This window comes from Ranitomeya variabilis, chromosome 4 (assembly GCF_051348905.1).
Source record: "Ranitomeya variabilis isolate aRanVar5 chromosome 4, aRanVar5.hap1, whole genome shotgun sequence".
Lineage (NCBI taxonomy): Eukaryota > Metazoa > Chordata > Amphibia > Anura > Dendrobatidae > Ranitomeya > Ranitomeya variabilis.
Genome location: NC_135235.1, coordinates 625062211 through 625088807, shown reverse-complemented (window position 1 = coordinate 625088807; position 26597 = coordinate 625062211). Strand labels below are relative to the sequence as shown.

Sequence of the window (26597 nt, the reverse complement as noted above, 5' to 3'; positions counted from 1 at the left end):
CCTCACATAGCCCCCAATATACAGTATGAGCACCCACATAGCCTCCTATATACAATATGAACCTCACACAGCCTTTTATATACAGTAGGAACCCTCACATAGCCCCTATGTATAGTACGAGCCCTCACATATCTTCCTATATATAGTATGAACCCCACACATAGCAACCTATATATAGTACAAGACCTCACATAGCCCATGTATATAGGCACACAAATCATATACATATTAATAAAAATAAAACAACACATACTCACCTCACTCCTGTTCACCTGGCACTCTGCTCTGGTCCCAGAATCTCCACTTATATTTGTTGCGTGTACAAGCTGTCACGCATCGGCACGTCACAGCAGAGACAACGGGAGCTGCCCTGGTACTGCACTGCCATTCTGTATCGTTGGCAGTAGAGCTCCAGGAAGACTCCCTGCCGGGATATGTGCCCCGGGCGGTTGCCCAAATTGCCCTTATTATGATCTGCCTATGGTCTCACTTTAGGTTTTTTTTGTGTGTGAAAAATAGTCTGTCTTTCCCCATTGACATCAAAATGGCTTAGCATTATCATATCTACAAAACACGTTGCACTCTTTGCAATTCAAAGAATAAAATGGGAGGAAAATCTGTACTTATTCTAGAATGAATTTTTCAGAAGTATGTCCTGGTGTGGATTTCCCCAGCATGTGGGATCGTAACCTAAGGGTTTCTCATATATATTTCTCCAAGTGATTTCATTGTATCTGTACCAGATTATTAGGTTTTCTGAAAGCCACACTGAAATTTTTTTTATCATTTATTCAGACAAGTATAATCACAGTATCCATTGCAAAATAATTGGACTTTTGTTTGTAAAAAGCAGTGAATTTTACAGTGAATTCTTCTTTGATTATAAAAATACATCCACACCAAATTCCGGAGCAGCAATCTTTCCAACTTTGGTGAACTGGTCTATATTTTTCCCTTTTATCTTCTCCAGCCATGCCTTCTTGCTCTCCTTGCTCTTTGCGGCCTGGGCATGTGCGTTTGCTTCTTTCTGCTGTGATGTCTTTTCCTTTTGGAGTTCTTTCAGCTGCTTCACGGTAAGGAGTTGGAAGCAGCTGCGTTCTCTGTATGGATCGACGTTCATGAACTGGTCTGGTACTTTCCGTTTCGGTTTATTTATTTCCAATTTTTGTCCCATGATCATTCGTATGGGCTGAACAGACTCACAACTTGTGTACAGACCAATTTTCTTTGCACCAACCTCAAACGCAGACGTGGATCTTCTTAGGACGCCATCACGCTTTCCTTTCTTTCTGTAATCACAGCTGGTCCGTGGACGAATAATAGTAGGGCTAGGTATGGTGGAGTGAATTTCTGGACCGTGCAAAGACTCGTTCATCTTTAGCCCCACTTTTGTTGTATGGAAGGTTGTTAGTACCATCTTCATGTCTGTAGGAACAGCAGAGGACTTTAAATGCTGTAGAAGAGTCAGGGGGTCAATACTCAGGCTTTCTGTTTGAAGGGAAGGCGATATGAAAGTTTTCTGTTCACTACCAGATGGTATAATCCCCCACGTGTCACGGATCCTGCAGTTTTGCTCCATATTTAAACTAATCGTATCCATCTTCTGTAAATTCTTGATAGTACTGACTTTTAGGAGGATTTGATTGGGGCTCATGGGAGTGTGAGGTCCACGTTGCTTCATACGTTGCAGTACTGCACTCTCACTTATGGAAAGAGTAGATTTGCGCCCTGGAGATCCATAACCCGATTCATCATCTACAGTAAAAATACAAGTTATTAGCATACACATTTTACTATTGAACTACACATTTCTTCAAAGCAGCGCAGCTCCAGGGGAACTCTCTCCTCTTCTGTGACATGCTGGTGATGGCGCCTATGCGATGACATCATCACATTCGCGTGCCACTCACCAGAATACCTGAAGTGGAGCTGCATGGGATCATATATGAGGTAAGTATGACAACTTTTTTCTTTTTTGATAAAATGAATTAAATGGGTGTGGGGGGAGCATGTGATGATGAATTGAGGGTGTGGGACGGGGGACAGTAAATGATGATATAATAATGAATTGGAGGTGGGGGACAGCAAATGAATTGAAGGTGGGGGGTGGGGAGAGCAAATGATAAATTGGAGGTGGGTTTGGGGAGAGCAAATGATGATGAATAGTGTTGAGCATTCCGATACCGCAAGTATCGGGTATCGGCCGATATTTGCTGTATCGGAATTCCGATACCGAGATCCGATACTTTTGTGGTATCGGGTATCGGTATCGAAACAACATTAATGTAAAAATGTGTAAAAGAGAGAATTAAAATAAAAAATATTGCTATACTCACCTCTCCGACGCAGCCTGCACCTTACCGAGGGAAGCGGCAGCGTTCTTTGTTTAAAATTCGCGCTTTTCTTTCCTTACGTGAAGTCCCGGCTTTGTGATTGGTTGCGTCGCAGTCACATGGGCGACGCAACCAATCACAGCAAGCCGTGACGTAATTTCAGGTCCTTAAGGATTTTAAAATTACGTCCCGGCTTTGTGATTGGTTGCGTCGCAGTCACATGGGCGACGCAACCAATCACAAGCCGTGACGTCACGGGAGGCTGGACACGCGTGCATTTTAAAATGCGCGCTTGTCCAGCCTCCCGTGACGTCCCGGCTTGTGATTGGTTGCGTCGCGATCAACCAATCACAAGCCGGGAGGCTGGACACGCGCGCATTTTAAAATGCGCGCTTGTCCAGCCTCCCGTGACGTCCCAGCTTGTGATTGGTTGCGTCGCGATCAACCAATCACAAGCCGGGAGGCTGGACAAGCGCGCATTTTAAAATGCGCGCGTGTCCAGCCTCCCGGCTTGTGATTGGTTGACCGCGAAGCAACCAATCACAAGCCGGGACGTCACGGGAGGTTGGACAAGCGCGCATTTTAAAATGCGCGCGTGTCCAGCCTCCCGGCTTGTGATTGGTTGACCGCGAAGCAACCAATCACAAGCCGGGACGTCACGGGAGGTTGGACAAGCGCGCATTTTAAAATGCGCGCGTGTCCAGCCTCCCGGCTTGTGATTGGTTGACCGCGAAGCAACCAATCACAAAGCCGGGACGTAATTTTAAAATCCTGAAGGACCTGAAATTACGTCACGGCTTGCTGTGATTGGTTGCGTCCCGGCCACATGGGCGGCACGCGACCAATCACAAGCCGGGACTTCACGTAAAGGAAAGAAAAGCGCGAATTTTAAACAAAGAACGCTGCCGCTTCACTCGGTAAGGTGCAGGCTGCGTTGGAGAGGTGAGTATAGCAATATTTTTTATTTTAATTCTTTCTTTTACACATTAATATGGTTCCCAGGGCCTGAAGGAGAGTTTCCTCTCCTTCAGACCCTGGGAACCATCAGGGATACCGTCCGATACATGAGTCCCATTGACTTGTATTGGTATCGGGTATCGGTATCGGATTGGATCCGATACTTTGCCGGTATCGGCCGATACTTTCCGATACCGATACTTTCAAGTATCGGACGGTATCGCTCAACACTAATGATGAATTGAGGGGTGGGACAGAAAGTGATAATGAATTGAGGGTGATGGGAGACCAAATAATGAATTGAAGATTGAGTAAATGATGCATTGACTAAGGGAGAAGCCAAATGATTATTAATTGAGGGTGGGGGAGAGTAAATGATGTATTGAGGGTGGGGGAGACCAAATGATTCTGTATTGAGGGTGTGGAGACCAAATGATGAATTGGGGGTGGGGGCAGCAAATATTGATAATTTGAAGGTGGGAGAGAGTAATTGACGTATTGAGTGTGGGGGAAGACCAAATAATGATGAAGTGAGGGTGGGGGAGAGCAGTTGATAAGAATAGAGGGTGGGGGTAGGAGAGAGAGAGAAAGGACATGACAATGAATTCGGTTGGAGGGGGCATGTAATGTAATGAATTGGGGAAGCGGGAGGTGATAATATGTGGTCTAGACATGGTGTGGCGATATTTGTTCCTTGCATGTGGTAGTATTTGGTCACTATGTGGTGGTAATATGTGGTCTGATCATGGTATAACGGTATTTGTACAAACGCTTATGGCTATATATGTGTTCTGGCGTTAGATGGGAACTGTTAATGTGTGATTGGTAAGGACGTGATGCAGAAGTGGAGTTTTTCCCAGAGTGGACGTGGGACTGTGGAAGGTTCAAGGCATGGAGGCAGAGCTGGGATGGAGCCTGGGCAGTGTCTCAAGTGGGCCCAAAACTTTTTCCAGTATGGGGCCCTGAAATTTCTGGTGACAGCCCTGACTATAATACCTTCCTCTGTACATGAATATAACCACTATAATACTCTTCGTATGTACGAGACTATAACTACTATAATACTGAATATGTTGCAATACCAGATTCATCCTTTGTCTTAGTGACTGGGGCAGGACTTGATACACTATACGTCTCTTGATTTCTTTCTCCCCCTGTACGAGGTCTACGTGCAGATGGAGGTTTCTTGTAGAATTCTGGTTGCAGATCGATATATGCAAAACTTCTGCGGTAACTCTGTAATTCTGGCCATGTGGCTGGCTTTAAGGACTCCATATGTAAATCTGCAATAAGATAAAGATGAAAACCAGTAGAATAATTTACGTATTCATTATTTACATATAAATTTGTATTCAAAGAGGTTATGACATAGTTTAGCTATGGGCGTCCTGGACAGTGGAGATGGTTGTGGTGCTGGTATATTATATCTGTTGTAATTGCAATTACTATGTTTAGAAAAATTTACTATGTGATGTTACCATGTGCTGTCTTCATGCTTTTTGCAGACAGGCTACGTGCATGATGGGATAGCTGGCTCTTTGTCTCCAGACCATCGTCATCTTCTTCTTGCTTGTAGATTTTCCTGTTGCTGGAACCAACGCGTTTCATTCTTTGGGCCCGCACATAGCTGTACGGCCTCACATGGATGGGCGCTTCTTGGAACCGCTGTCTGTCTTTGAGGACATCGATTCGTTCTGATGCTTGTGAGTAATCCCATGAGATATCCTCAAACTGGAAGATCATGATGCTGGTCAGCACATTGATCACCATCCTAGATTTCAGGGAAAGCGGTTTAAGTATATGAATGTGTTGAAAATATGTGTCAAATATCATCATGTGGGAAGCTGTCCCTAGCTTTTTCTCCAGATCCCGCACCATAAAAATAAATGTGTTTTCAATGTGAAGAATTGAGTATGTCCCACCAAAGTAAACCTTGTACTGCAGTATTATGTAGTCGTTACCTGTTGTCACAAATGCACAGTGCGGCCACCGGGTCTGCTCTGCTATTCGCTCTCATCACTCGGAGGCAGTCCCCATTGAGGAAATTAAATACTCGGATTTTACCATCAGCGCATCCTGTAATAACCCTAAGGTAGAGCAGCTCCAGACACCTCACCTCCCTGTAGAAATATGGAGTCAACATTAAAACTTCCACGTGTAGGTATATTTATAATACATAATAAGAGCTCATGCACAAGAGAGCCCTGTGCATGGAAGCTGTGCATGTAGCCTTCGCTGCAGAGCGCTGTTCATGCAGCCTTTGCGACAAAGCTCTGTAAGAGGAGCCTTTGTTAAAAAGTCCTGTGCGTGAAGCCTTTGCGGAAGAGCCCTGTGCATGGAGCCTTTGCGGAAGAGCCCTGTGCATGGGGTCTTTGCATAAGAGCCCTGGGTGTGGAGCCTTCACTGTAGAGCCCTGTGTGTGTAGCCTTCGTGAAAGAGCCCTGTGCGTGGAACCGTTGCGGAAAAGCCTTGTGCGAGAGGCCTTCGTGGAAGATTTCTGTGCGTGGAGCCTTCCTGGAAGAGCCTTGGGTGTGGAGCCTTCACAGAAGAGCCCTGTACATGGAGCCTTCATGGAAGAGCCCTTTGCATGGAGCCTTTGTGGAAGAGCCCTGTGCGAGGACCCTTTGTGGAAGAGTCCTGTGTGTGGAGCCTTCCTGGAAGACCCGTGGGTGTGGAGCCTTCACAAAAGAGCCTTGTGCATGGAGGTTGTACCGCAGAACCCAGTCCGTTTGGCAGAGCCTTGCTCATGTAGCTTGTATTGAACAAACCTTATGTAAGCAAACATCACAATAGTAAAAAATGTAACAATCTTGTGATGTTAAGGGACATAAAGTGGAAATGTCGCACATAACATGGGCAACAAAGAAAAAACAACGACAAGAAATTCCAATACAATCAATGATAATAAATTAATCATTTTATTAGGGTGACCAGGTACAAAGGGAAAAGGGAGGGGGAGAAGGAGAGAGGAAGATGTACCCTCTCACACATGTCAGAGTAAAACAGCCCACAGAAACCAAATATGTATCACAAAAGGCTATATAGGTATAGACTGTAGTAAAATAACCTAACAGTTATTGCACATTTGACCCATATGGCCAAGAAAGAAAAATTGCGGCACCCTTCATATACTAAATAGAGACATAGCCGCAAGGGCTGTTATTATTACCAGTGGGGCCGGAGGTATGACTGTGGGCGTCCTTCCCGACGCGCGTTTCGGCGTTTCTTTCTCAACCTTGAAAGGCTGCACCGCCGAAACGTGCGTCGGGAAGGACGCCCACAGTCATACCTCCGGCCCCACTGGTAATTATAACAGCCCTTGCGGCTATGTCTCTATTTAGTATATGAAGGGTGCCGCAATTTTTCTTTCTTGGCCATATGGGTCAAATGTGCAATAACTGTTAGGTTATTTTACTACAGTCTATACCTATATAGCCTTTTGTGATACATATTTGGTTTCTGTGGGCTGTTTTACTCTGACATGTGTGAGAGGGTACATCTTCCTCTCTCCTTCTCCCCCTCCCTTTTCCCTTTGTACCTGGTCACCCTAATAAAATGATTAATTTATTATCATTGATTGTATTGGAATTTCTTGTCGTTGTTTTTTCTTTGTTGCTCATGTAGCTTGTGTATCATAGCCGTTTGCACACATTCAGTGTATAAAAATAGACATTGCTATGTTAATCTGTATGTTATTTGCAAGTATTTATTCTTATAAAAGTACAGTTCAACTATGTAATTTCTTGCATCTCATTATGGGTAGTGCTAACACAGGTGCTTCTCACAAAATTTGAATATCATCAATAAGTTAATTTATTTCAGTTCTTTAATACAAAAAGTGAAACTCATATATTATATAGAGTCATTACAAACAGAGTGATCTATTTCAAGTTACAAAAAACACCTGCAAAGGCTTCCTAAGTGTTTAAAAAGGTCCCTTAGTCTGTTTCAGTAGGCTCCACAATCATGGGGAAGACTGCTGACTTGACAGATGTCCAGAAGGCAGTCATTGACACACTCCACAAGGAGGGTAAGCCACAAAAGGTCATTGCTAAAGATGCTGGCTGTTCACAGAGTGCTGTATCCAATCATTTTAATGGAAAGTTGAGTAGAAGGAAAAAGTATGGTAGAAAAAGGTGCACAAGCAACCGGGATAACTGCAGCCTTGAAAGGATTGTTAAGAGAAGGCCATTCAAAAATTTGGGGGAGATTCACAAGGAGTGGACTGCTGCTGGAGTCATTGCTTCAAGAGCCACTACATACAGACGTATCCAGGACATGGGCTACAAGTGTCACATTCCTTGTGTCAAGCCACTCATGGCCAATAGACAATGCCAGAAGCATCTTACCTGGGCCAAGAAGAAAAAGAACTGGACTGTTGCTCAGTGGTCCAAGGTGTTGTTTTCAGATGAAAGTATTTTTTGCATTTCATTTGGAAATCAAGGTCCTAGAATCTGGAGGAAGAGTGGAGAGGCACACAATCCAAGCTGCTTGAGGTCTAGTGTGAAGTTTCCACAATCAGTGTTGGTTTGGGGAGCCATGTCATCTGCTGGTGTAGGTCCACTGTGTTTTATCAAGACCAAAGTCCGCTTCAGTCGTCTACCAGGAAATTTTAGAAGATGGAAATTTCATTCTCCAGTGGGACTTGGCACCTGTCCACACTGCCAAAAGTACCAATACCTGGTTTTAAAACAACAGTATCACTGTGCTTGATTGGCCAGCAATTTCACCTGACCTTAACTCCATAGAGAATCTATGGGGTATTGTCAAGAAGAAGATGAGAGACACCAGATCCAACAATGCAGACGAGCTGAAGGCTGCTATCAAAGCAACCTGGGCTTCCATAACACCTCAGCAGTGCCACAGGCTGGTCGTCCCCATGTCAAACTGCATTGAAGCAGTAATTGATGCAAAAGGAGCCCCAACCAAGTATTGAGTGCATCTACTGAACATACATTTCAGTAGGCCAACATTTCGGATTTTAACCCCTTAGTGACGGAGCCAAATTTTTTAAGTCTGACCAGTGTCACTTTATGTGGTAATAACTCTGGAAAAAAATACCAGTGATTTTGAGATTGTTTTTTTGTGGCACATTATGCTTTATGATAATGGTAAATTTAGGTCAATATGTTTTGTGTTTATTTATAAAAAAAAAATATCAGAAATTTGAGAAAAATGTTAAAAAATTAGCAATTTTCAAATTTTTAATGATTATCCCTTTAATCCAGATAGTCATACCACAGCAAAACATTCATAAATAACATTTCCCTCATGTCTGCTTTACATCAGCACTATTTGTAAAATGTTATTTTATTTTGTTAGCATTTTAGGAGGTTTAAAACTGTAGCAGTAATTTTTCATTTTTTCAAGGAAATTTACAAAATTTATTTTTTTATTGACCTATTCATGTTTGAAGTGCCTTTGGGGGTATTATATATTGGGAAACCTCCAAAAGTTATTCTAATTTTAAAACAGTGCCCCCTGGCATATTGAAAACTGCAGTCAGGTAGTTTATTAACCCTTCAGGCGTTTTTCAGGTATTAATGAAAAGTGGCATGACAGAAATGAAAATGTATATTTTACTACCTAAATGCTGCTAACTTCTGAACAGATTACTACAGCGGTCAGACTCTAAGGCCGCTATTTGGATGTGAATTGCCATCGCAAACATCAGGACAACACAATCATGATCTGAGGGCACCAATTGGGATAAAGAGGAAGCCCCCACACTCTGTTAACCATTTATATGATGTAGTCACTATTGACAGCAGCTTCTAAGGGGTTAAACAGATTTGAACGGTACAAACACTGATCTTGGCTAATGCAGCAAGTTGTCAGCTATAGTGTACAGCCGACAGCTGCTGGATTGTCACCTGTGTGGGGATGCTATTCTCTTATATCTCAGGTCTGTAAAAAGACGTATTGGCGGTCATTAAGGGGTTAAAATTATTTTTCAAGCTGGTGTTATAATGTATTCTAATTTACTGAGATAATGACTTTGGGGTTTTCATTGGCCATAAGCCATAATCATCAACATTAACAGAAATAAACACTTGAAATAGATTACTCTGTTTGTAATGACTCTATATAATATATGAGTTTCACTTTTTGTATTGAAGAACTGAAATAAATTAACTTTTTGATGATATTCTAATTTTGTGAGAAGCACCTGTATATTCATGTTGTCTCCATGTGCGATTCATTGCTCAATTTTTCACATGGTAAATTGCCGTCATAGGTCTTTTTGAATGGTACATATTACCTCATTCTAATTTCTGTATGTAAATAGATATGATTTAGGCTAGTTTCACACTAGCGTTTACCTGATCTGCGGCAGGCTGCGGACTTCCTCCGTGAAGCCCCGCCCTCGGCCGCACCTCCGCCGCTAGCTCCGCCTACTTCTGCATGCGGCCCGCATGCGACCTGCGTACTTATCTTTAACATTAGGTACGCAGGTCGTGCGGCTGTATGCAGATGCTGCCGCATGCATCGTTTTGACGATGCGGCGACCAGCGTAGGACGCAGCCTGTAGCATTTTTTTTTTTTCCGCATTGTCAAAAAGACGCATGCGGCAGCATCCGCATACACCCGCACGACCTGCGTACCTAATGTTAAAGATAGGTACGCAGGTCGCATGCGGGCCGCATGCAGAAGTAGGCGGAGCTAGCGGCGGAGGTGCGGCCGAGGGAGGGGCTTCACGGAGGAAGTTCGCAGCCTGCCGCAGATCAGGTAAACGCTAGTGTGAATCTAGCCTTACCAGGCTGCTTGCATACATACATCTGGATTTCTTGTTGTAGGTTTAATCATTTTGGACTTTTAATACGTTTTCAATAAAATTTGCCATCTTTTAATCATTGGATCCTTTTTTCTCCAGTATTTTTCTGTGAGTTTATATACTATGTGTGTCAAATCTGTGTGGCCAAGTTCTGTTAATTGAGACTGCATTGCAGAGACCTGAGCGTGGAGCCCTCCCGGCAGAGGCCCTGAGCGTGGAGCCTGCCCGGCAGAGGCCCTGAGGGTGGAGCCCGTCTGGCAGAGGCCCTGAGTTTGGAGCCCATCTGGCAGAGGCTCTGAGCATGGAGCCTGCTCGGCAGAGGCCCTGAGCGTGGAGACTGCCCGGCAGAGGCCCTAACCGTGGAGCCCGTCTGGCAGAGGCCCTGAGCGTGGAGCCCGTCCGGCAGAGGCCCTGAGCGTGGAGCCCGTCCAGCAGAGGCCCTGAGCGTGGAGCCCTTCTGGCAGAGGCCCTGAGTGTGGAGCCCATCTAGCAGAGGCCTTGAGTGTGGAGCCCATCTGGCAGAGGCTCTGAGCATGAAGCCTGCTCGGCAGAGGCCTTGAGTGTGTAGCCCGCTCGATAGAGGCCCTGAGCATGGAGACTGCCCTGCAGAGGCCCTAACCATGAAGCCCGTCTAGCAGAGGCCTTGAGTGTGGAGCCCATCTGGCAGAGGCTCTGAGCTTGGAGCCTGCTCAGCAGAGGCCTTGAGTGTGTAGCCTGCTCGGTAGAGGCCCTGGGCATGGAGACTGCCTTGCAAAGGCCCTATCCATGGAGCCCGTCTGTCAGAGGCCCTGAGTGTGGAGCCTGCCCAGCCAAAATCATGAGCGTTGACCCTGTCCGACAGAGGCCCTGAGTGCGGAGCCCGCCCGGCACAGGCCCTGAGCGCAGAGCCTGCCCGGCTGAAGCTCTGAATGTGTAGCCCTCCTGGCAGAGGCCCTGAGCATGGAGCCCTCCCGGCAGAGGCTTGCACATGGTGCTCTCTCAACAGCCCCTGAGCGTGGAGCCCTCCCGGCAGAGGCCCTGAGCGTGAAGCCCTCCCAACAGAGGCCCTGAGCGTGGTGCCCGCCCAGCAGAGGCTCTGAGGGTGGACCCCTCCCGGCAGAGGCCCTCAGCTTGGAGCCCACCCGGCAGAGACCCTGAGTGTGGAGCCTTCCCAGCAGAGGCTCTGAGTGTGAAGCCCTCCCGACAGAGGGCCTGAGCGTGGAGACCATCCGGCAGACGCCCTGAGTGTGGAGTCTGTGTGGCTGAACTCTCTACTGTTGACTTACTTTGGATGCCTGAAGGTCATCAGCCGTTTCTGAAAAGTTCCCATCATGCTCCAGGCAATGACGTATCCATCCGAACTCCCCGATACCAAGTGCCACTGATCAAATGCCAGGCATTTTATAGCTCCCTGGTGGCCAGGTAATGTCTAATCAATGGAATAGTGGAAAACATCAGGAAATGTAGGACAAACACTGATACTGTGTTTACAATCCTTCAGGTCGATCTCTATAGGATTTTCTGGCCTTATGTGTTTCTGTATAAGACAAGCTCTCCAGTTATCTTATCCCTCGCCATTTTCAAGATCTCTGACAGCAAGCAAGCAGAAAACTCCAATATATTTTTTACTAAAATATGTGAAGCTTCAACTCTACATGAGGCCTTGCATATTATTCTTACCCACCTTGATTAAATCGGCAGATTCTAGGTGCCAGACTTTGACAAGACCCCTCTCACAGCCGCTCACCACCAACCGGTCCCTGATTTTTACAGCCAGAACAGCGTCCTTGTGCTTAAACGTGCGCAGACATTTTCCGGTAGTGATATCCCACACTATAGGGAGGAGATGCCACAATTGTTAGGATTGGAACATGCCACAATCATTTGGAGGAGTTACTATGAACCATCGGTTTAAGATTGGGTTCCCTCATACGGAAAGATATTTACTGGAGACAATTTCCCTTCGACTTAGACAATATAAAATACACTTGTATGGGGCTCAGCTGATATTAGGAACTGGATATTTAAAATGGTGTGTTTATTTTTGCAACCATTTTAGGTAGCTTTGAATGACACCATTCACTTTACCACATAATATACTGACAAAATGTGTTGCAATAATGAATAAAAATGCAATGCAATGCCACCTTTTTTTCCCTTATTTATTTATAGTGTTCAATGTGCCTAAAAATGACCTGGTAACATACCGTATATACTCGAGCATAAGCCGACCCGAGTATAAGCCGAGACCCCTAATTTTGCCACAAAAAAACAGGGAAAACTTAATGACTTGAGTAAAAGCCTAGGGTGGGAAATGCAGCAGCTACCGGTAAATGTCAAAAATAAAAATAGATACCAATAAAAGTAAAATTAATTGAGACATCAGTAGGTTAAGTGTTTTTGAATATCCATATTGAATTAGGAGCCCCATATAATGCTCCATACAGTTCATGATGGGCCCATAAGATGCCCCATACAAAATACGCCCCATATAATGCTCCATAAAGTTTATGATTGGCCCCATAAGATGCTCCATATTAAAATATGCCCCATATGATGCTGCACAAAGGTTAATAATGGCCCCATAAGATGCTCTATACAGACATTTGCCCCATATAATGCTGCACAAATGCTGATTATGGCCCCATAAGATGCTCCATAGAGACATTTGTCCCGTACAATGCTGCACAAATGTTGATTATGGCCCCATAAGATGCTCCATACAGACATTTGCCCGGTATAATGCTGCACAAATGCTGATTATGGCCCCATAAGATGCTCCATACAGACATTTGCCGCATACAATGCTGCACAAATGTTGATTATGGCCCCATAAGATGATCCATATTAAAATATACCCCATATAATGCTGCACAAAGGTTAATAATGGCCCCATAAGATGCTCCATACAGACATTTGCCCCATATAATGCTGCACAAATGCTGACTATGGCCCCATAAAATGCTCCATACAGACATTTGCCCCATATAATGCTGCACAAATGCTGATTATGGCCCCATAAGATGCTCCATACAGACATTTGCCCCATATAATGCTGCACAAATGCTGATTATGGCCCCATAAGATGCTCCATACAGACATTTGCCCCATATAATGCTGCACAAATGCTGATTATGGCCCCATAAGATGGTCCATAGAGATATTTGCCCCATATAATGCTGCACAAATGCTGATTATGGCCTCATAAGATGCTCCATAGACACATTTGCCCCGTATAATGCTCCTCAAATGCTGATTATGGCCCAATAAGATGCTCCATAGACTATTATGCCCCATATGCTGTTGCTGTGATTAAAAAAAAAAATAATGTACTCACGTCTTGTCGCTCAGGCCCCCGGCACTTGCTATAGTCACCTTTCCCCGTCCTCCGCACTGACGCTCAGGCAGAGGGCGCACACTAACCACGTCATCTTGCCCTCTGACCTGAGCGTCACAGGCAGATGACGTAGAAGACGGCGCCCGGCGGTGGAACGAGGAGAGGTGAATATCTCCGTGCTCCCCCTCCCCATTATACTCACCTGCTCCTGGTGCGGTCCCTGGCAGCTTCCCTGATGGACTATCCGGGCGCGGCAGCTCTTCCAGCTTTGAGCGATCACTGGTACTGCTCATTACAGTAATAAATATGCGGCTCCACCCCTATGGGAGTGGAGTCGCGTCCATATTCATTACTGTAATGAGCGGTACCATGTGACTGCTCAATGCTGGAAGAGCTGCCGGCGCCTGGAGACAATCGGAGATGCAGGGACCTCGCCAGGAGCAGGTGAGTATGTCACAGCCGCTGCTCCCCCTCCCCTGCCGACCGCCAGGGACAATGACTCGAGCCAAGAGGGGCACTTTCAGCCTAAAAAAAATGGGCTGAAAATCTCAGCTTATACTCGAGTATATACGGTAATTGTTTAGGTCAGTACGATTTTACTGATACCAAACTTTTATACATATTTTTTCTTTAGTGCAGAAAAAAAATCTGAATTTAAATTTTTTTTTTCTATTGATGGAGCTGTACTAGGGCTTGGTTTTTTGTATGGTGAGTTGAGGTTTTTAATTTGGGGTACATATGTAAAAAAAAAACCCCAAACATATGTTTTAATCTCTTTATATTGCATTTTTTGGGTGACCAAAAAAAATGACAATTACGGTATTTTGATTCGTTTTTCTTTATCCTAGGGGTTAAATAATTTTACACTTTCATAGATGGATGTGGCAATATTTATTTGTATTTATTTTACTCACTTGTATAGTGCCATTAATTCAACAGCACTTTACAGAGATTATCGGCATTGTCCCTATTGGAGCTCACAATCTAGATTCCTTCTGTTTTTGGAGTGTTAAAGGAATCCGGAAAACCCGAGATAAACCAACGCAAACAGAATATCATATATGTATATTTTTAATAGAGAGGGAGGGAGGGGATCATTCAAGTTTTTATATTTTAAGTATATGTACTGTGGGGAAAATAAGTATTTGATATACTGCTGATTTTGGCAGTTTTCCCACCTACAAAGAATCAAGGGGCCTGCAATTTTTATTGTAAGTACATTTCAACTGTGAGAGACAGAATCTAACAAAAAAAAGAAAAAAAAAAGAAAATCACATTGTATGATTTTTAAATAATTACATTTTATTTTGTTGCATGAAATAATTATTTGATCACCTATCAACCAGCAAGAATTCTGGCTCTCACAGACCTGTTAGTTTTTCTTTAAGAAGCCCTCTTACTCCGCACTCATTACCTATATTAATTGCACCTGTTTGAACTAGTTACCTGTGTAAAAGACACCTGTCCATACACTCAATCAATCATACGCCAACCTCTCCACCATGATCAAGACCAAAGAGCTGTCTGGACACAAGGGACAAAACTGTAGATCTCCTCAAGGCTGGGATGGGCTACAAGACAATAGGCAAGCATCTTGGTGAGAAGGCAACAACTGATGGCACAATTATTAGAAAATGGAGGAAACACAAGATGACTGTCGATCTTCCTCGGTCTTGGTCTCCATGGAGGATCTCGCCTTTTGGGTGGGGGTAGGGATGATTCTGAGAAAGGTCAGGAATCAGCCCAGAACTACACAGGAGGACCTGGTCAATGACCGGAAGGGAGCTGGGACCGTAGTCTCAAATTTTACCGTTAGTAAGGCCGGTTTCACACTAGCGTTTACCTGATCTGCGGCGGGCTGCGGACTTCCTCCGTGAAGCCCCGCCGCACCTCCGCCGCTAGCTCCGCCTACTTCTGCATGCGGCCTGTGTACCTATATTTAACATTAGGTACGCAGGTCGTGCCGCAGTGTGCGGATGGTGCTGCATGCGTCGTTTTGACGATGCGGAAAAAGAAAAAAAAAAGCTACATGGCTGCGTCTACGCTGGTCGCCGCATCGTCAAAATGACGCATGCGGCACCATCCGCATACTGCGGCACGACCTGCGTACCTAATGTTAAATATAGGTACACAGGCTGCATGCAGAAGTAGGCGGAGCTAGCGGCGGGGGGCGGGGCTTCACGGAGGAAGTCCGCAGCCCGCCGCAGATCAGGTAAACGCTAGTGTGAAACTAGCCTAACGCATTACGTCGTCATGGATTAAAATCCTGCAGGGCATGCAAGGTTGCCTTGGTCGCGCCAGCACATGTCCAGGCCTGTTTGAGGTTTACAAGTGATCATCTGGATGAACCAGAGGAGGCAGGGGAGAAGGTCATGTGGTCAGATGAGATCAAAATAGAACTTTTTGGTATCAACTTCACTCACCGTGTTTGGAGGAAGAAAAAGGATGAGAACAACCCCAAGAACACTGTTCCAACCGTGAAGCATGATGGGGGAAAGATCATACTTTTGGGTTTGTTTTTGCAAAAGGGACAGGATGACTGCACCGTATTGAAGGGAGGATGGATGGAGAGATTTTGGCCAACAACATCTTTCCCTCAGTAAGGTGGGGTTCACATTAGTGTTCGGGGGCTTTGCGGAGGGCTGCATATGTCCTCTGCTAAGCCCCGCCAACTTGCACATACTTCTACATGTGTCCTGCGTACCTATCTTTAACATTGGGTATGCAGGACATGCGGATGTATGTGGATCCGTCGTTTTGACATGCCCGCCGTCCGCAGAAAACGAAACTTGTTGCGTTCCCGTGCGGTCGGCGGGCGCGTCAAAACAACGCATCCGCATACATCCGCATGTCCTGCGTACCCAATGTCAAAGATAGGTATGCAGGACGCATGCAGAAGTATGTCACAGTAGGCGGGGCTTACCAGGAGACATACGCAGCCCTCCACAAAGCCCCCGAAGGCTAATGTGAACTTAGCCTAAGAGCATTGAAGATTGGTTGTGACTGGGTCTTCCAGCATCACAGTGTTATGATCCGGTGGCCTTGGAGCCGCATGAAACTTTCTCTGGAGTGGGTGGAAACTGTACTGACCGCAGATCCTGAACTAACACCGCAACTAGAAGTAGCCGTGGGGTGTGCCTAACAAACCCTAGACACCTCGACACAGCCGGAGGACTAAATACCCCTATAGATGGAAATAGGAATGCTACCTTGCCTCAGAGCAGAACCCCAAAGTATAGGCAGCCCCCACGAATATTGACTGTGAGTAGGAGAAGAAAAGACACATGCAGGCAGAAAACAAGATTTAGCAAAAGAGGCCACTCTAGCTAAATAGGAAAGGATAGGACAGAATACTAGGCGGTCAGTATTAAAACCCTTCACAAAATATCCACAGCAGATAATACAAAAACTTCCACAATCTAACTAAAGACGTGGAGTGAATATCTGCAACCCCAGAGAATCCAACACAGACTGAGAAAATACTGACACAATCTAGCTGGACAAGAAAACACAAAAGAATAGCACTGAATTATGAAGCACACAACATGTGTGCCACAGAAACAAAACCAGACACTTATCTTTGCTGATTGGCAGAAAGGCAGGAGGAACTAGGCAGAGGTCCAACACCTCCCAACAATTGACAACTGGCAAGGACTAATGAATCCTGCACGCCTAAATACCCCAGTCAGAACTGCAATCAGCAGATACACCTGACCAGGACTGCAACTCAGGGACAACTGCATTACCACCTACAACCACCGGAGGGAGCCCAAAAGCAGAATTCACAACACACAGTGAACGAAAACACAAAGCCATGGCAACTAGGAAGTGGCTCCATAAGAAGCATTTCAAGGTCCTGGAGTGGCCTAACTAGTCTCCAGTCCTGAACCCAGTAGAAAATCTTTGTAGGAAGCTGAAACTCAGTGTTGCCCAAAATCCCTGCTGCAGTGTGTCCAAACGTGGTCAAGAACTACAGGAAATGTCTGTTCTCTGTAATTGCAAACAAAGGTTTCTGTACCAAATAATAAGTTCTGTTTTTCTATTGTACCAAATACTTATTTCATGCAAATTAATTATATAATGTGATTTTCTAGATTTTTTTAAGATTCTGTCTCAGAATTATTAATAATTACAGACCTCTCCTCTTTGTAAGTGGGAAAACGTACAAAATTGGCAGTGGACGCCGCATTGGTGCAACCAGGACTAAGGACAACAGGACATTTCGTCCACTTGGGACCATATATAAGACCCACATCCAAATATATCCACAGGGTATTTTCTAGAGGCTTGCAGCTGAAAATCCTTATATACTTACCTATTGTATACATTTTCCTTTTATGCAGTCGGACTGACGAAGGTCCGTGTGGGACCGAAACGTCTCTTATCAATTGTTGGACAGACTGCAATAAAAATCTTCTTTGGATATTCTGCTAAGTTGAGTGCTAAGTTTTATTTGTTTATGCACTGAGGGATCAGTGACCTGTCAGCAGTCTGCATTATGAATACCTAAGCAGAGCACCACATGAAGACACCCCACAAGCCACCCAGAAGCACAAGCATATCATTAACTCAAAACTGAAAATAAAGATTAAACAACAACCACAATACGGATTTCATCAACCGAGGTATTATTGTAAGCAGTATAACGGCGCCGACCTGTCACTATGTGTAGGTTACTGTGCACAATGCTGCAGACAGGTTCCCTTGAAATGTTTCAGATCACCAAACAAATGTAAATATTAGACACCGATAACACAAGTAAACACAAAATGCATATTTAAAATTAAGATCTTTATTAAGGAAAAAATAAATCCAAACCTACATGGTCCTGTGTGAAAAAGTGATTGCCCCCTAAACTTTTTAACTGGTTGGGCCACCCTTAGTAGCAACAACTGCAATCAAGCGTTTGCGATAATTGGCAATGAGTCTTTTACAACACTCTGGAGGAATTTTGACCCACTCATCTTTGCAGAATTGTAATTCAACCACATTGGAGGATTTCCGAGCATAAACCGCATTTTTAAAGTCTTGCCATAGCATCTAAATCAAATTAAGGTCAGGACTTTGACTAGGCCACTCCAAAGTCTTAATTTTGTTTTTCTTAAGCCATTCAGAGGTGAACTTGCTGGTGTTTTTCTTTTCGTCGACTGGCCACTCCTGGGAAGGTTCACCACTGTTCCATGTTTTCGCCATTTGTGGATAATGGCTCTCCCTGTTGTTCACTGAAGTCCCAAAGCTTTACAAATGACTTTATAACCTTTTCCAGACCATTAGATCTCAATTACTTTGTTTCTCATTTGTTCCAGAAGTTCTTTGGATCACAGCATGATGTCTAGCTTTTGAGGAAATTTTGTTCCACTTCACTTTGTTAGGCAGGTCCTATTTAAGTGATTTCTTGATTGAGAACAGGTGTGGCAGTAATCAGGCTAGGGTGTGGATGGGGATTTGAACTCCGCTTCCCAAACATGTGATAAATCACAGTTAATTTATGTTTTATTGGGGAGGGGGGGCAGTCACTTTTTAACACAGGGCCCTGTAGGTTTAGTTTTCTTTTTTCCGTAATAAATGCTTTTCCCCACAAATATATATATATATATATATATATATATATATATATATATATATATATATTACTTTTAGTCTATGACATCCCCTTTGAGAAGAAAGGGCAGATATAAGGGAGTAACTTGTAAGTGCAGGATAGGGACCACACAGGGTTTGTATGTAGTCAGTAGCCATAGACACATAAGTCTGCCTCGGAGCTGTATACACAACAGTAAAGAAAAAATTGAATTAAGGCTATCTGCAAATTTACTTTGGAGCAATAGTGTTTGTAAAGATGGACATGACGGCAGTATATTATTACGCTGTGTTATATGATTGTTCTATGGTCATTTTCTTATTATACCGCTATTTTATTGGTGTCCCAGTATCCTCCTGACCTTTTACGAGTCCATCTTTTGCTCCAGAAATCAGCAAATCATCTTGAACATCCAGGCATGTAATGGTCTTCATGTGTCCATGATAGATCCTGAGGCACAGACCAGTGTGAAGATCCCACTGCCTGCCAGACAGAACAGAGGTCTTCATTATGGATCCCCCCAGCCTATCTCATGGTAAGGTTACCCTGACGGGGGAATTCACAAGGAATATTCACACTATAGTATAGTAGCAAGATGTTACTTTTGTTTTGCAATCATCTTTCATATACTGAGGTCAGCATAAACTTATATCTAAACAAGCCGGGCTGCAGGGTAAAGTATAGTGGGTGTATAAAATGTTCACATATATGTTTAGCCTAGCATGTTCAATAAGAAAACTCCTGACATGCATGCCACACATGTTGCATTACACCGACAGAGGCTATGAGGATGTATTTTTGGCCGGTATAAGTATATTTTATTGCAAAAAAAACAACTTACGGTATACCATTTTTTTTACAATGACACTGCCGCGAATGTTGAGATGGAGGCCATAAACTTAATATCACTGATCATAACTTTTCTCTGATGGCGCCGACAAGCAGTGTAAAGCATGGTATCATAGCATTTACCTGAGTTTATGATTACAGAGGTGGTAGATTTCTTAATAAATAGCAGGGAGCCATTGGACAGTCACCATGCTGGACAATTCAGAGAGGACCACCCCACTTCCAAAGTACAAAACTGAGCCATGTACATGAGGCGCCCCCTATTAGCACAGGGATGTCATGGCAATTATTAGCTAGTCATACCTGATACTGAGATCAAACCCTCCACTGAACACGAGGCTCCTTTCCTCACACAGCCGCACCACACGGATGCTGCCAGCATGTCCCTGAATAAGGGGTGGGATCTGCGCCATGTCCGCCATATCGTACAGCTTAACTTTGCGATCTCTTGAGCCAACGGCGACCAACCGTCCCCCATCAAAATGGATCACTCTAGACGAGTCACCTCTAAAGAGCAAAAAAAAATATAAAGTTGAGGGAAAAAGTTGTGCACCCCAATTGAAGTGTCAGTCTGATATCTAAGGTGCCACGTACTGTCCTGTTAGTATGAGGACATTGTAAGAGCCGCAAAAGAGGTTCCTCTCCTCCAGGTTCACAGCAGAAGTCTCTACATCCGCATAGGCTGCTTCCAAAGTTTCTCCAGGCTGCAGAAAAGAAAGTTTAGCACCTCCAGTGTCTTCACAATTACCTCATTTAAAAACAAATGCTTTGCTAAGATACTCTGTTCTGTCGGGGACCCTGCACCTTCCACTATGTAACCTCAGTCTGTGATCCATCACTAGGCCAGCACACTCCTCTCCTGAAATACTGTGTGCTGCCGGGGACCCTGCACCTTCCACTATATAATCTCAGTCTGTGATCCATGGCTAGGCCAGCACACTCCTCTCCTGAAATACTGTGTTCTGCCGGGGACCCTGCACCTTCCACTATGTAATTTCAGTCTGTGATCCATCGCTAGGCCAGTACAATCCTCTCTTGAAATACTGTGTGCTGCCGGGGACCCTGCACCTTCCACTATGTAATCTCAGGCTGTGATCCATCGCTAGGCCAGCACACTCCTGTCCTGAAATACTGTATGCTGCCGGGGACACTGCACCTTCCACTATGTAATCTCAGTCTGTGATCCATCGCTAGGTCAGCACACTCCTGTCCTGAAATACTCTGTGCTTCTGGGAGCCGTTTTCTTTCAGCCATCAGCCTGTGACCAGTCCTGCCCCAGCCGTTCCCACCTTTGTTTCTTGGTAGTACTTCTCAAGCCTTGGTAAAACATTGCCATCTTCCCCAACCTTTGGTACCGGTATCGCTTGGATTTTGGCATATGACACGCTCACCCCTTTATATGAGGTCCCCTGTCATAAATACATAGCAAAGGAAAGCAATAGTAAAAACATTAGATTTGACCCGAACTTTAACTGTAGAGACCCTTCTCCCATTTGACTCGTCATGTGTGTTTCCTCTTGACAGCAAAAAGTGACAGACTATCAGGTTGTCAGATTTCTACCCTTCTCCCTGTGACAGCTCGGCAGCAAATAGTAAAATGGATGATGCCACAAAGTGTCATTCAGGTAGTACAGCGATGTCTCACTTAGGCTAAGTTCACATTTGCGTATGTGTCCGCAGCGTATTGCCTGCATGCTTACGCCTGCTCATCATCTTGCGCATGACGCAAACAAAAACGCTGCGTGTGCATGTGTTGGCGGTTTCTATGCGCATGGTGGAGGCGGTGACATCATTTTCTGGACATGCACAGTCTAAAGTACGCATGTCATGCGTTCCCATAGACAGTAATGCGGTTTTTTAATGCAATCATCTGCAATCATCCGCATGCAGACGATTGCACAATATTTGACTCAAAAAATGCAACATGTTGCGTTGGCCGGACACCGCCGCACACCGCGAAACGACGTATGTGTACACATCCGCAAGCGAACGCATGCAAAATCATGTGCTTGCGTACACAATGTTAAAGATATGTACGCATGACGTATGCGGATTTATGCGGATCGTACACTGCGCACGCAAATGCAAATGTGAACCCTGCCTAAGCCTTTGTGGCAAAGGGTCTCTAAAGGAGTAGTGGTGGCAGTTTTCTGATAATACTCCTGATAAGCTGCCTCTTTACCAAGCACCAAGCTACACCGCCATTACTAAATCTTAGATTACCTGACTTCTCTTCTGACAGCTGCCTCTGCACAAGGTACCAAGCTGTGCTACATTACTACTACCGAACTTTGTATTTCCTGGCTACTAACCTGACAACTGCCTTTGTATCTGCTACATTACCACTACCGAACCTTGTATTTCCTGGCTACTAACCTGTCAACTGCCTTTGTATCTGCTACATTTCCACTACGGAACCTTGTATTTCCTGGCTACTAACCTGACAACTGCCTTTGTATTTGCTACATTTCCACTACGGAACCTTGTATTTCCTGGCTACTAACCTGACAACTGCCTTTGTATTTGCTACATTTCCACTACAGAACCTTGTATTTCCTGGCTACTAACCTGACAACTGCCTTTGTATCTGCTACATTTCCACTGCCGAACCTTGTATTTCCTGGCTACTAACCTGACAACTGCCTTTGTATTTGCTACATTACCACTACCGAACCTTGTATTTCCTGGCTACTAACCTGACAACTGCTTTTGTATCTGCTACATTACCACTACGGAACCTTGTATTTCCTGGCTACTAACCTGACAACTGCCTTTGTATCTGCTACATTTCCACTACCGAACCTTGTATTTCCTGGCTACTAACCTGACAACTGCCTTTGTATCTGCTACATTTCCACTACCTAACCTTGTATTTCCTGGCTACTAACCTGACAACTGCCTTTGTATCTGCTACATTTCCACTACGGAACCTTGTATTTCCTGGCTACTAACCTGACAACTGCCTTTGTATCTGCTACATTTCCACTACCTAACCTTGTATTTCCTGGCTACTAACCTGACAACTGCCTTTGTATTTGCTACATTTCCACTACGGAACCTTGTATTTCCTGGCTACTAACCTGACAACTGCCTTTGTATCTGCTACATTACCACTACGGAACTTTGTATTTCCTGGCTACTAACCTGACAACTGCCTTTGTATCTGCTACATTTCCACTACAGAACCTTGTGTTTCCTGGCTACTAACCTGACAACTGCCTTTGTATCTGCTACATTTCCACTACCTAACCTTGTATTTCCTGGCTACTAACCTGACAACTGCCTTTGTATCTGCTACATTTCCACTACCTAACCTTGTATTTCCTGGCTACTAACCTGACAACTGCCTTTGTATATGCTACATTTCCACTACCTAACCTTGTATTTCCTGGCTACTAACCTGACAACTGCCTTTGTATCTGCTACATTTCCACTACCGAACCTTGGATACTACTTCTTAACAAGCTCCGCAATTTATCTCTACCGATCAGTAGATAACCTAAATACTTTTCTGACAACCTTCTCTGTACCACAGCCATGCTCTGCTACATCACCATTACAGATCCATGCACTGCTTGCATCTGCTACCTCATTTTCCTGGTAGACGTTATGGACTTTTACCACTGTTATCCGTAGCAGACATATTTTTTAATGTTTGGTTCTGCTTCCAATGGTGCTTCCATTATCGGGTAAACAAAAGGTATTAAAGTCTTGGGGCCAGCAGAGTATCTCAAATGAGGATGTTTTTGTGAAATTGCGCTGCCTAGTTGGTTCTTTTGGGTTGAGGTTTTAGGTCTGACAACCCTATAATTTCCTGTTGTAAAGAGGATAGCAGACAAGTCCAGTAGTGGTGAAGATTAACAGGTTGAACGCTTCTGGTTTGAGTTTTCCTTCCTGTACCTGCAGGATCATCGCCTCATTCCACACAAGGGTCTCAGCTTCGAGGTCCAGGAGAAGGTCCCGTGTCAGGTAGCACCAGTGATGAGACACGAAGAGACATCTGTAGAGATGCTTTTTCTTCAGGTATCCTACAAGAAAATAGGAAAAGTGACTGTGGCCTGAAATTGGGCTGTAAACTACCAAAGTGTTGGTTTTGTACCTAGAATTTTTTTGGAGAGATGCACCGGGAGGCAGCGGATGAAGTCTTTGTATTTCCTTACACCGGATGTTGACTGGAAAGAAGTAGGCACCACCATAAGAGACGGGTCATCTTGTGTCCGGTCCCGTATTTTACTTGATCCTTTCAGTTTGGATTTTTCCTCATGCGACTCCTGAAACTCTAGAAGAGTGAATATAGAACTATATCAGCTCACTGGTGACAGATTACTGCCCATGAGTAGTCAAATGAGTTCTCATTGCCCCGTGTAAACTGGTCAATAGTTTGTACAGGCCAATAAATCATCTGGTGGTAGTGTTGCAGTCAGAGAGAACTTTATAGTCTATGAAGGTATTAGCAGAACTGAAAATTAACCCATGCATAGGATAGAGGATATTCTATTGCTCTCAGGGGGTCTGACTACTGAAACCCTAAATGATCCCGAGAGTGCAGCTCTGGATTCTAAAAAGCTGCCCATTTCAAATGGATCAAGTGCTTTCTCAACCCCCGCTCCATTTATTGTCTATGGCACTACTGGAGAAAGCCAAAAACAGCACTCTGCTATTTCTGGAAGTCCCATAGGTCAAGCAGGCACACCTCCAAGCCTTTCAAGATGGGGCTGTAGAACCCCGATTTGTTCCATTGATCAAATAGCTTTACATTTTGGGAATACCACTTTAATCCTTGGAAAAAAGTGCAGATTCTTGGAATTTGTTTAACTCTATGTGTTTGGTTCCTCTTCCGGAGAATCAATCACCAGGAAAGTGAGAGGCAACAAATTTCTGGGGCCAGCGGAGTACCTCAAAAGGGAGGGTAGAGGGTGTGATAGGGAAATTGTGCTGCCTGGTTTGTTTGTTTGGGCTATTTTCAGATAGCTTATTAGTTCAGAAAACTCTGTAATTTCCTGTTTTCAAGAGGAAAGAAAACAAGGCCGGTTGAAGTAAAGATCACCAGGAATAACAGCCAGGATTAACTCTTCTGGTTGGAGTTCTCCTTTAAAGGGAATCTGTCAGCTGGTTTTTGCTATGTAATCTGACAGCAGCATGATGTAGGGACAGAGACCCTGATTCCAGTGATGTGTCACTTAGTTTACTGGGTGCAGCAGTTGTGATAGAAGCGCTGTTTTCTCTACTGCAGATCTAGCAGCGCTCTGAATGCTGAGCTTTGTATAACCCCACCCACATCACTAATTGGCAGCTTTTTGTGTACACTTTGTATGGACAGAAAGCTGATAATAATCAGTGGTGGGGGCAGGGTTAGACCAGGAGGCATGAGACATCAAGTCAGGGGTTTAATGATCACGGTTGCTGAGGGTGTGAACAGGCCCATGGAGTCAGGGGCCCGCCAACACCAGTGCTTTTCTCAGCTGAATGAGCATTTTTCCAGCAACTCTCTGCGCTGCAATAGCTATAGTGGCCACCGGCCTATCATAGGTCGGCAGCTGACATCAGCATGCCCGTTGTGAGTGATGTCACTGCCTTACACCGCCCATCCCCTGCTTCGACTATGGGGGAGGAAGAGGACACTGCTCACCATGTCAGTGAGAATAATCATTTTTTTGTGTCTAACCCCTTCACGCCACAGCCCATTTTCGTTTTTGCATTTGTTTTCTGCTCCCCTACTTCACAGTACCATAACTTTTTTATTTTTCTGTCAATATGGGCATGTGAGAGCTATTCTTTTGCAGGACGAGTTGTACTTTTGAACAACCCCATTTGTTTTACCATATCGTGCACTGGAAAACGGGAAAAAAAATCCAAGTGCGGTGAAATTGCAAAAAAAGTGCAATTCCTCAATTGTGTTTTTTTTTTTTACCATATTCACCAAATGCTAAAGCTCATCTGCCATTATGATTCTACAGGGCATTATAAGTTCATAGATGCCAAACATGTATAGTTTCTATTTTATTTAAGTGGTAAAAAAAAATCCAAAGTTTGTTAAAAAAAAAAAAAAAAATGCTTCATTTTCCAAGACCTTTAGTGTCTCCATTTTTCGTGATCTGGAGTTGGGTGAGGGCTTATTTTTTGTGTGCCGAGCTGATGTTTTTATTGATACCATTTTGGTGTAGATACGATCTTTTGATCATTATTGCATTTTAATGCAATGTTGCGTAATTCTAGCGTTTTGTGGGGTTTTTTTGCTACTCCGTTTACAGATAGGATTAATTCTTTTTATATATTTACTCTGAACGCGGCAATACCAAATCTGTGTATTTTTTTTGTTATATTTTGAATTGGGCGAAAGGGGGGTTATTTGTACTCTTAGATTTTTTTAATTTTTTTGATATTTTTAAAAACATTTTTTTTTTACTTTTCACTTGTTTCACTAGTCTCCATGGGAGACTAGAAGTTGCGATCTTCTGATCTTGATGATCAGATCGCCTGTATGTAGCAGAAATGCTCACCTGCTATGAGTGCCGACCGCTGGGCGTCGTTCATAGCAATCCGGGAATGACAACCACAGGGGTCTGCTGCAGACCCTGGGCTGTCATGCCAACTCATCGGCGACCCACGGTCATATGACATGGGCGCCCATGATTAGTGACATGCTTCCGGAGTGATCACATTAAATGCCGCTGTCAGAGATTGACAGCGGCATTTAACAGGTTAACAGCCACGAGTGGCTGTTAGGGGCACATGTCAGCTGTTCAAAACAGCTGACATGTGCCAGGAAAGATGTGGGCTCAGCGC

The 26597-nt window shown here is 44.3% G+C and overlaps 2 protein-coding genes across 7 annotated transcripts in view; one reads left to right on the top strand and one right to left on the bottom strand.

Moving 5' to 3' along the window:
• Positions 1-26597, top strand: part of LOC143766127 (uncharacterized) — a 114550-nt gene that overhangs the window by 11229 nt on the left and 76724 nt on the right. For 3 of the 6 annotated variants that reach the window (XR_013213536.1, XM_077253573.1, XM_077253571.1), the window contains exon 2: positions 19351-19497. The gene's annotated coding sequence lies outside the window, so the exon portion shown is untranslated. Of the gene's footprint in view, positions 1-4866; positions 4994-17724; positions 18007-19350; positions 19498-23717; positions 23852-26597 lie in introns of those variants that run through there. The other 3 variants (XR_013213537.1, XM_077253575.1, XM_077253574.1) reach the window with 3 other exon arrangements.
• Positions 784-26597, bottom strand: part of FBXW10B (F-box and WD repeat domain containing 10B) — a 28473-nt gene continuing 2659 nt past the window's right edge. The window contains exons 2-13 of the mRNA XM_077253569.1: positions 23911-24090; positions 23712-23839; positions 21101-21220; positions 20406-20515; positions 20115-20318; positions 19324-19445; positions 11729-11877; positions 11331-11473; positions 5252-5410; positions 4769-5061; positions 4373-4573; positions 784-1755 (exon numbers count right to left, since the gene is read on the bottom strand). Coding sequence (XP_077109684.1) covers positions 881-1755; positions 4373-4573; positions 4769-5061; positions 5252-5410; positions 11331-11473; positions 11729-11877; positions 19324-19445; positions 20115-20318; positions 20406-20515; positions 21101-21220; positions 23712-23839; positions 23911-24090 — 2684 coding nt within the window. The 3' untranslated portion in view covers positions 784-880. The remainder of the gene's footprint in view (positions 1756-4372; positions 4574-4768; positions 5062-5251; positions 5411-11330; positions 11474-11728; positions 11878-19323; positions 19446-20114; positions 20319-20405; positions 20516-21100; positions 21221-23711; positions 23840-23910; positions 24091-26597) is intronic.